The sequence below is a fragment of the Aquarana catesbeiana genome, linkage group LG07 (genome assembly GCF_042186555.1).
Source record: "Aquarana catesbeiana isolate 2022-GZ linkage group LG07, ASM4218655v1, whole genome shotgun sequence".
Lineage (NCBI taxonomy): Eukaryota > Metazoa > Chordata > Amphibia > Anura > Ranidae > Aquarana > Aquarana catesbeiana.
The window spans coordinates 12,300,051-12,311,302 of NC_133330.1; the positions used below are offsets into that span (position 1 = coordinate 12,300,051).

The 11,252-nt window shown below is 50.0% G+C and overlaps 1 protein-coding gene across 1 annotated transcript; it reads right to left on the reverse strand.

Annotated features, from left to right (window-relative positions):
• Positions 1 to 1,071: 1,071 nt before the first annotated feature.
• LG07H3orf18 (linkage group 07 C3orf18 homolog) lies at positions 1,072 to 11,246 on the reverse strand (the record flags this gene model as incomplete). Its single annotated transcript, XM_073591604.1, is given in 4 exon segments — positions 1,072 to 1,189; positions 3,683 to 3,708; positions 9,610 to 9,836; positions 10,980 to 11,246. Coding segments are annotated over 3 exon segments (297 nt in total), but the record flags the coding sequence as incomplete, so codon positions are not given.
• Between the last annotated feature and the right edge of the window lie 6 nt (positions 11,247 to 11,252).

Sequence of the window (11,252 nt, forward strand, 5' to 3'; positions counted from 1 at the left end):
GACAGTAGATAGATACAACGTAACATTATTTATAAACATTGTTCAGACAGGAGACAGAGAGATACAAAGTAGCATTGCTTATAAACATTGATCAGATAGGAGATAGGGAGATACAAAGTAACATTGTTTATAAACATTGTTTAGACAGGAGATAGAGAGATACAAAGTAGCATTGTTTATAAACATTGTTCAGACAGGAGACAGGCCCCCCTTTTTTTTTACATGGGACAGAATCTGTCCAGCGGATGCGCCTTCTCAGCAGGTGATCTCTCCGCCGATCCCCACTGAGCAGGCGGATGACAGGTCTGCGTCTGCTCCGCTATGCAGAGTAGACACATACACAGCCCACTGCCCTCTATAGGGCGGTCGGATGGAAACAGGCTGCTTGTTCGTTTCCATCTGACTGTCATCCGATCCAATCCATTAGATGGGTGGGAAACGTCTGTTTTTAGCAGACCGGACCGGATCAGATGCCGGCGGGTGTCACTAGACACATATCCACTACATCCGTTGCTCCATAGATAACAATGGGGGTTTGCCTGAAAAATGGACAGGCGGACTCAATCGGTCCACTGGTGTGAAAGGGCGATAGAGAGATACAAAGTAACATTGTTTATAAACATTATTCAGACAGGAGATAGAGAGATACAAAGTAACATTGTTTATAAACATTATTCAGACAGGAGATAGAGAGATACAAAGTAACATTGTTTATAAACATTATTCAGACAGGAGATAGAGAGATACAAAGTAACATTGTTTATAAACATTATTTAGACAGGAGATAGAGAGATACAAAGTAACAATGTTGTTTGTTTCATTTATCTGCAGATCAAAAGGAAGGGACTTCTACCTGCATCTGATGAAATGAAATAAACTGTGTTCCTATTTAACCCCCATATTAACCCATAGTTTCCCTGAATCAGCCTCGATTACCTCCTCTTTCCCCTTCTCCTATTTTCTAACCACCCATATTATATATTTTTTTTAAATGTCTGCTTAAATTGTGTTAAGAAAATGCAAAATTAAAAGAAAATTTTAAAAAACACAACCAATGAGATGAATATCTACCTTTCCTTGAGGTTGGAGGTCTCGGTTCGGCTCCAGCAGCTCCTGTTCCAGGTCTTCCTGCTCCTCCGCCGGGTCAAAGTTGTACATCGGCATCAGCTGGTGACGAAGCTTCTCCAGCCTGAGCGAGGAGAGGATGCAGACAACTAAAAGTCAGAGAAATGCCTATTCCATGCAGATACTTCAGATACTCTTTCTTTTCTACTCTTTTAGAACCGGTGATGTCATCACCGGGTCTATGTGCTTCTCTATGCAATGCAAGTGGTACATTGCCGATAATCACCAGAGGGTAAAAAAAAAAAAAAAAAACTTGTAGAGCCAAAAGTATTCTTTGGAATTTCACTGATTGTAACAATCAGATCTTATGCCGCGTACACACGGTCGGAATTTTCAGCTACAAAAGTCCGACAGCCCGTCCGACAGACTTTCGACAGGCTTTTGGCGGATTTTAAACGGACTTTCTAACGAACGGACTTGCCTACATATGATCACACCAAAGTCTGACGGATTCGTACGTGATGACGTACACCGGACTAAAATAAGGAAGTTGATAGCCAGTAGCCAATAGCTGCCCTAGCGTGGGTTTTTGTCCGTCGGACTAGCATACAGACGAGCGGATTTCTGGGTCCGGCAGAGTTACGACGTAAAGATTTGAAGCATGTTCCAAATCTAAAGTCCGTCAGATTTGCAAATGGAAAAGTCCGCTGAAGGTCCGGTGAAGCCTACACACGATCAGATTGTCCGCCGGATTTTGTCCGTCGGCGTCCGTTAGACCAGTCCGGTCGAAAAGTCCGGTACGCGGCATAAGTCATTAATGTGTCTCCAAAAACACTTTTCAAAACAATTTCCTTCCATCCTCTTGGTGCATTTTAAAAAGAAAAAAAAACAAACAAATGTTATGTAATATTATTACCGTATATACTCGAGTATAAGCCGACCCGAATATAAGCCGAGGCACCTAATTTTACCACAAAAAACTGGGAAAACGTATTGACTCGAATATAAGCCTAGGGTGAGGAATGTGCAGCTACTGTAAGTGGAAGAGAGGGTCAACAATGAACATCTGCAGCCTCACTGCTCCCATTTGCAGCCATAGGTCCCCCAACTTCAAACTCGGTAGTTAAGGGTTCCTAGATGCCCCCCTAGCTGCAGCCAAAATTTGGGGTCTCTGGACCCAAAGGGTCCAAAAATGACATTGCTCCAGATGGACACAGTTGACCGATTTTGGGGCTCCGTATCTCGGGGCCACTTGGTGCTAGGAACCCCAAATTTAGTGTGCAAACCCAGTGGAACTAGCACTACAACATATCCAATGCTAGGGAATTTGGCACCAAGTGGCCCCAAGATACAGGGCCCCAAATTCGGTTCGGAAAATGTCAAGCACTTTTCTGCAGCAAAGAATGACATTTTCCTAACCGATTTTGGGGCCCTGTATCTTGGGGCCACTTGGTGCCAGATTCCCCAGCTTTGGATATGTTGTAGTGCTAGTTCCACTGGGTTTGCACACTAAATTTGGGGTTCCTAGCACCAAGTGGCCCCGAGATACGGGGGCCCCAAAGTCGGTTGGGAAAAATGTCATTCTTTGCACCAGAAAAGTGCTTGACTCGAGTATAAGCCGAGGGGGGCATTTTCAGCACAAAAAAAATTGCTGAAAAACTCGACTTATACTCGAGTATATACGGTATATATATTTTTTTCTATTTAAGTATATTATTTATTTACTTATTATATATTATTATATTTTCTAATATTATTTATATTATTATTATTTATATTATTATTTAAAATTGTTATATTACTATTATTTATATTGTGACTTTTTTCTATTTTCTTAAAAAATATATATTTAAATTATTATTATCTAATATTATTATTATTTGCCATTATAAAATCTCAGTGTTTGATTATTCAATCCTAGGAAGAACAGATTTGAAAGTACCTCAAATTCTGTATTTTAGGGTCAGTTATTCTGGCAATGTCGGCATCATCTAGCCCTTTCCTCCCCCAGCCTGGGTGTCCCTGGCCCCACCCCTTTCATTCATTGGATGTCAGTTATTTTAATCATGGAGTCTCAGCATTGAAAGTGGGTGTCACCTATGCAAATACAGCCTGCCTAGGAACGCCCGCTCCTCCGGGTGACACCCACCCATCAATGCATTTTGATATTTGCATAACTCCTCCCATCGATTGCATCAAGACTGAGGACTATTGAGAGGAGTACTGAGGCTGTGGCTGGTGGGAGGGGCCAGGCAGGGTGCTGTGCATTGCTTCCTGAAAACATCATGGCACCCTTCCGGCCCCTCCCACCGGCCATGATCTGCCTGCATTGCATAGAGAAGCACCGAGATCCAGCGATGACATCACTGGGTGTAAAATAACTGGAAGACTTCTTTTTTTAAAAGTCATTAGCATGTTTAGGAGGCGGGGAACGAGGAATCAAAAAAGTTTTGGGGATACATAAACAAGAACTTATTAAAAAAAAAAATAAAAACGGTTGCAAAGGTTTTAACGAAACGCCGTGTATTTATAAATTGCAAAAATAAATGAAGCAGAACGAGGAGAAAAACAAAAGAAAATGAAATGGAATAGAGAAGAAGGAAGAGAGAAGGCTCACCTCTTCTGTTTCCTGATGTACAGAACCTGCAGAGCCCAAAAGACGGGTGAGATGGAAAAAGAGGGCGAGAGACGGGAAGGGGGACAGAAAAGGGCGAGGGGGGGGGGAAGGAAGGGGGGAGAAGGAGGTGAGAGGGAAGGTTGTGGGGAAGATAGAGAGAGACGGGGAGAGAGAGAAAAAAAAAGAGAGACATTAGTGGGTAACAGTAATGAAAAGAGGAGAGAAAAGAGCATTTGGAGCAGAAAGGAGACTTTGGAGGGTAGTGGGGGTTGAAGAGGGGGTTGGGGTTGTGAGGTTGGAGGATTGCAGTAGTGGAAGAGTATTGGGGGGGCAGTAAAAGGTTGGAGAGTGGGGGTAGTGTAAGGTAATAAGGGGCTGGACGGTTGTAGTAATGAAGATGGGGGAGGGGCATGGGCGGGAGAGGAGAGGTTGGATTTTAGTGGTAGTGGGGGGATGGGATGAGAGGTTGGCGGGTAGCAGGGAGATGAGAGTTTGAAGGGTAGCGGTAGTGGGGGGGATGGGACGAGAGGTTTGAGGGTAGGGGTAGCAGGGGGGGGGGGGGAGAGGTTGGAGGGTAGCGGTAGTGGGGGGATAGGACGATAGGTTGGACGGTAGCGGTATTGGGGGGGATGAGAGGTTGAAAAGTAGCAGTAGTCGGGATGGAACATGAGGTTGGACGGTAGCGGGGGGGGGGGTGAGAGGTTGGAGGGTAGCGGTATTGGGGGGATGGAACCAGAGGTTGGGGGGGGGGGGGCTGTGAGAGGTTAGAGGATAGCAATAGTGGGGGGAAGGGCGAGTGATGGTGGGTGTAGGGTAGTGAAGGGTTGTGTAGGGTAGTGATGTGGGGGTTGTGTAGGGTAGTGATGGGGGGGTTGTGTAGGGTAGTGATGGGGGGGTTGTGTAGGGTAGTGATGGGAGGGAGTAGGGTAGTAATGGGGGGGTAGGGTAGTGATGGGGGGGTGTAGAGTAGTGATGGTGGGGTGTAGGGTAGTGATGGGGGTGGGGTGTAGGGTAGTAATGGAGGGGTGTAGTGATGGGGGGGGTGTAGGGTAGTGAGGGGGGGTGTAGGGTAGTGATGGTGGGGTGTAGGGTAGTGATGGTGGGGTGTAGGGTAGTGATGGTGGGGTGTAGGGTAGTGATGGGGGGTGTAGGGTAGTGATGGGGGGAGGGTGTAAGGTAGTGATGGGGGGAGGGTGTAAGGTAGTGATGGGGGGGTTGTGTAGGGTAGTGATGGGAGGGAGTAGGGTAGTAATGGGGGGGGGTAGGGAAGTGATGGGGGGGTTGTGTAGGGTAGTGATGGGGGGGTGTAGGGTAGTCATGGGGGGAGGATGTAAAGTAGTCATGGGGGTGGGGTGTAGGGTAGTGATGGGGGGTGTAGGGTAGTGATGGAGGGGTTGTGTAAGGTAGTCATGGGGGGAGGGTGTAGGGTAGTGATGGGGGGGTGGTTGTGTAGGGTAGTGATGGGAGGGAGTAGGGTAGTAATGGGGGGGGGTAGGGTAGTGATGGGGGGTGTAGGGTAGTAATGGGGGGGTGTAGGGTAGTGATGGTGGGGTGTAGGGTAGTGATGGGGGTGGGGTGTAGGGTAGTAATGGAGGGGTGTAGTGATGGGGGGTGTAGGGTAGTGAGGGGGGGTGGGGTGTAGGGTAGTAATGGAGGGGTGTAGGGTAGTGATGGTGGGGTGTAGTGATGGGGGGGTGTAGGGTAGTGATAGGGGGGTGTAGGGTAGTGATGGGGGGGTGTAGTGATGGGGGGTGTAGGGTAGTGATGGGGGGGGGTGTAGTGTAGTGATGGGGGGGTGTAGGGTAGTGATGGAGGGGTTGTGTAAGGTAGTCATGGGGGGAGGGTGTAGGGTAGTGATGGGGGGAGGGTTGTGTAGGGTAGTGATGGGGGGGGTTAGGGTAGTGATGGGGGGGAGGGTAGTGATGGGGGGGTGTAGGGTAGTGATGGTGGGGTGTAGGGTAGTGATGGGGGTGGGGTGTAGGGTAGTAATGGAGGGGTGTAGTGATGGGGGGGTGTAGGGTAGTGAGGGGGGGTGTAGGGTAGTGATGGTGGGGTGTAGGGTAGTGATGGTGGGGTGTAGGGTAGTGATGGGGGGTGGGGTGTAGGGTAGTAATGGAGGGGTGTAGGGTAGTGATGGTGGGGTGTAGGGTAGTGATGGGGGGTGGGGTGTAGGATAGTGATGGGGGTGGGGTGTAGGGTAGTGATGGGGGGTGTAGTGATGGGGGGGTGTAGGGTAGTGATGGGGGGGTGTAGGGTAGTGATGGGGGGGTGTAGGGTAGTGATGGGGGGTGTAGGATAGTGATGGGGGTGGGGTGTAGGGTAGTGATGGGGGGTGTAGTGATGGGGGGTGTAGGGTAGTGATGGGGGGGTGTAGGGTAGTGATGGGGGGTGTAGTGATGGGGGGGTGTAGGGTAGTGATGGGGGGGGTGTAGTGATGGGGGGTGTAGGGTAGTGATGGGGGGTGTAGGGTAGTGATGGGGGGGTGTAGTGATTGGGGGGTGCAGTGATGGGGGGGTGTAGTAATGGGGGGAGGGGTGTAGGGTAGTGATGGAGGGGTGGGGTGTAGGGTAGTGATGGGGGGTGGGGTGTAGGATAGTGATGGGGGTGGGGTGTAGGGTAGTGATGGGGGGTGTAGTGATGGGGGGGTGTAGTGATGGGGGGGTGTAGGGTAGTGATGGGGGGGGGTGTAGTGATGGGGGGTGTAGGGTAGTGATGGGGGGGTGTAGTGATGGGGGGAGGGGTGTAGGGTAGTGATGGGGGGGGTGTAGGGTAGTGATGGTGGGGTGTAGGGTAGTGATGGGGGGGTGTAGGGTAGTAATGGGGGGGTAGGGTAGTGATGGGGGTGTAGGGTAGTGATGGGGGGGTGTAGGGTAGTGATGGGGGGGTGTAGGGTAGTGATGGGGGTGGGGTGTAGGGTAGTGATGGGGGGGTGTAGGGTAGTGATGGGGGGGTGTAGGGTAGTGATGGGGGTGGGGTGTAGGGTAGTGATGGGGGGGTGTAGTGATGGGGGTGGGGTGTAGGGTAGTGATGGGGGGGGTGTAGGGTAGTGATGGGGGGGTGTAGGGCAGTGATGGGGGGGGTGTAGGGTAGTGATGGGGGGGTGTAGGGTAGTGATGGGGGGGTGTAGGGTAGTGATGGGGGGGTGTAGGGCAGTGATGGGGGGGTGTAGGGTAGTGATGGGGGGGTGGGGTGTAGGGTAGTGATGGGGGGTGTAGGGTAGTGATGGGGGTGGGGTGTAGGGTAGTAATGGAGGGGTGTAGTGATGGGGGGGTGTAGGGTAGTGAGGGGGGGTGTAGGGTAGTGATGGTGGGGTGTAGGGTAGTGATGGTGGGGTGTAGGGTAGTGATGGTGGGGTGTAGGGTAGTGATGGGGGGTGTAGGGTAGTGATGGGGGGAGGGTGTAAGGTAGTGATGGGGGGAGGGTGTAAGGTAGTGATGGGGGGGTTGTGTAGGGTAGTGATGGGAGGGAGTAGGGTAGTAATGGGGGGGGGTAGGGAAGTGATGGGGGGGTTGTGTAGGGTAGTGATGGGGGGGTGTAGGGTAGTCATGGGGGGAGGATGTAAAGTAGTCATGGGGGTGGGGTGTAGGGTAGTGATGGGGGGTGTAGGGTAGTGATGGAGGGGTTGTGTAAGGTAGTCATGGGGGGAGGGTGTAGGGTAGTGATGGGGGGGTGGTTGTGTAGGGTAGTGATGGGAGGGAGTAGGGTAGTAATGGGGGGGGGTAGGGTAGTGATGGGGGGTGTAGGGTAGTAATGGGGGGGTGTAGGGTAGTGATGGTGGGGTGTAGGGTAGTGATGGGGGTGGGGTGTAGGGTAGTAATGGAGGGGTGTAGTGATGGGGGGTGTAGGGTAGTGAGGGGGGGTGGGGTGTAGGGTAGTAATGGAGGGGTGTAGGGTAGTGATGGTGGGGTGTAGTGATGGGGGGGTGTAGGGTAGTGATAGGGGGGTGTAGGGTAGTGATGGGGGGGTGTAGTGATGGGGGGTGTAGGGTAGTGATGGGGGGGGGTGTAGTGATGGGGGGTGTAGGGTAGTGATGGGGGGGTGTAGGGTAGTGATGGAGGGGTTGTGTAAGGTAGTCATGGGGGGAGGGTGTAGGGTAGTGATGGGGGGAGGGTTGTGTAGGGTAGTGATGGGGGGGGTTAGGGTAGTGATGGGGGGGAGGGTAGTGATGGGGGGGTGTAGGGTAGTGATGGTGGGGTGTAGGGTAGTGATGGGGGTGGGGTGTAGGGTAGTAATGGAGGGGTGTAGTGATGGGGGGGTGTAGGGTAGTGAGGGGGGGTGTAGGGTAGTGATGGTGGGGTGTAGGGTAGTGATGGTGGGGTGTAGGGTAGTGATGGGGGGTGGGGTGTAGGGTAGTAATGGAGGGGTGTAGGGTAGTGATGGTGGGGTGTAGGGTAGTGATGGGGGGTGGGGTGTAGGATAGTGATGGGGGTGGGGTGTAGGGTAGTGATGGGGGGTGTAGTGATGGGGGGTGTAGGGTAGTGATGGGGGGGTGTAGGGTAGTGATGGGGGGTGTAGTGATGGGGGGGTGTAGGGTAGTGATGGGGGGGGTGTAGTGATGGGGGGTGTAGGGTAGTGATGGGGGGTGTAGGGTAGTGATGGGGGGGTGTAGTGATTGGGGGGTGCAGTGATGGGGGGGTGTAGTAATGGGGGGAGGGGTGTAGGGTAGTGATGGAGGGGTGGGGTGTAGGGTAGTGATGGGGGGTGGGGTGTAGGATAGTGATGGGGGTGGGGTGTAGGGTAGTGATGGGGGGTGTAGTGATGGGGGGGTGTAGTGATGGGGGGGTGTAGGGTAGTGATGGGGGGGGGGTGTAGTGATGGGGGGTGTAGGGTAGTGATGGGGGGGTGTAGTGATGGGGGGAGGGGTGTAGGGTAGTGATGGGGGGGTGTAGGGTAGTGATGGTGGGGTGTAGGGTAGTGATGGGGGGGTGTAGGGTAGTAATGGGGGGGTAGGGTAGTGATGGGGGTGTAGGGTAGTGATGGGGGGGTGTAGGGTAGTGATGGGGGGGTGTAGGGTAGTGATGGGGGTGGGGTGTAGGGTAGTGATGGGGGGGTGTAGGGTAGTGATGGGGGGGTGTAGGGTAGTGATGGGGGGGTGTAGGGTAGTGATGGGGGTGGGGTGTAGGGTAGTGATGGGGGGGTGTAGTGATGGGGGTGGGGTGTAGGGTAGTGATGGGGGGGTGTAGGGTAGTGATGGGGGGGTGTAGGGCAGTGATGGGGGGGGTGTAGGGTAGTGATGGGGGGGTGTAGGGTAGTGATGGGGGGGTGTAGGGTAGTGATGGGGGGGTGTAGGGCAGTGATGGGGGGGTGTAGGGTAGTGATGGGGGGGTGGGGTGTAGGGTAGTGATGGGGGGTGTAGGGTAGTGATGGGGGTGGGGTGTAGGGTAGTGATGGGGGGGTGTAGGGTAGTGATGGGGGGTGTAGGGTAGTGATGGGGGTGGGGTGTAGGGTAGTGATGGGGGGTGTAGTGAAATTGATACAGAGAAGGTTGACCACACACGGCACAGTTCATGTATGTCGGAGTTTATAGCGGTAGATTTGGCCATGTTGTGGAGTCGGGGGAGGGTCGGCGGTTACTTTGTTTCCTGAAAACACCAGAACTGACCACCCCGGGCAGAGCAGCACTGGCTTGGTGTTTCCAGGAACCGGGGATTATAGGAAGCCATGTGGCCTACAGGTGGTGGCCATGAAGGTTCGGCACCTTTATCCAGAGGTGCCCTTGAGGGACCTGACACACTAGTGGCCTTCCCTTCACTGACCCAACTCGAAGGCAGCCAATCAGTTTACAGGAACCGCACCGCTGACACTCTTTTGCCGTCCAGCAAACTGAAGGGCTGCGTATCTGCACCACAATATGGCCGCCTCTGCTGCGTTATGTTGGGTCGGTAGGGTGTATCTGTGATGCCTAAATTTTGGTTATTATTACGCACCATCGCCACAGCCAGTCCGATCACAGTGACAATGCCAAGAGAGAGCAGCCAGGTGCCCACTGTGGAGGATCCAACATGCTCCGCCCCCCGGGTGCCATTATAAGGGGGCGTGGTTGAGCCCCCGTACACCGCGGACGTCACAGTGTGGTTCATGGTAGAGCCGTCACCAGCAACCGCCGCGCCAACTCTCTCATCCCGGGGACGTCTGACGTCTCTGATCCACCAACCTGGATGGAGACAAAGAACACCGCGGTCACCTCCGTCCGCAACTCGTAAAAGAGCGTCCAATCCGGGCACCGAAGAGATTCCAGACGTGTGCAAAACTGCTGTCATATGATGTTAGAATGATAAATAAAATAATAATAATAACAATAAAATTAAAGATATAATAGCATAATAATATTAAAAATAACAATAATAATAAATATGAATAAATAATTATAATAATAAATATGAATATAAGAATTACAAAATAATAATAATTGTATTTATTTTAAGAAATTATTTTATATTATTATTGTTTTCCATAATAGCAAGAATAATAATCATATAAAATGATTTAATATTATTACGATTATTAACAATAACAACTTTATTCAACAATAATAATAATAATATTTATTAAAATGTACACACTGTATATTATTATTATTTCAAAAAATAATAATAATAACATAAAATAATATATATATATTTTTTTACTATTTATATATTAAATTGCAAAATAATATAACAATATAAAGTAAACAATAACGATAATACTAATAAATACAGTAATATTAATAATAATAAATATGAATATACATTAATAATAAATACAGAATATTAATAATAGAAGAAGGAAAGGGCAAGACACTAACAATAATAATAATAATAATAATAATAATATTAAAATAAAGGTCAGTATTTTCATAATAATTACAATGGTGATGATAACAATAATAATAATAATACTAAATCAAAAAATAACTTGACCCAACAATAGTAACACTAAAATAAATAATAATAAAAAAAAGGGTATGACACTAAAAATAATGATAATAATATAAAAGATGGAAAGGGCGGGGTATTATTATTAATAATAACAATAATAAGAATAATAACGTTAAAAAATAAAATAATGCTAATGATAAAAATAATACAACTAAAAAAAAAAAAAATACTACTACTAAAAATAAATAAATATAATAATAATTGGAGAAGACCTGAACAATGATGATTATAGGTGATAATAATGAATACAATAATAATATTCCTTGGTCTCAGCATGCAGGGGGTGCACAGCCCCCTCCCCCCCTGTGCAGTATTGGGGGGGGGGGGATCTTAACGCGGGGCATGCTGGGACTTGTAGTTCTGTTGTCAGCCCTCACCTGCCCCTGTGACAATCAGTCCCTGATGGGGGGGGCGGGGTCCTCTCCGGGGGTCTCAGTTGTAGTCTTGGCCCCTCCGGGGTCGCCTTCACCTGCTCTGGAATCTTATTTTGGGGGCCCGGTGGGTTCCTCCTGTGCCTGGATGCTCAGCCCCGCCCGCTGTCACCCATTCTCCGTTCCCATTGGCTCATCCACTTGTCACTCAGCGGCCTGCGAGGCGGACCGACGACAGCTGGTGAGTCATCCCCATCCAGCGCATGAGCGGCGTCCGTC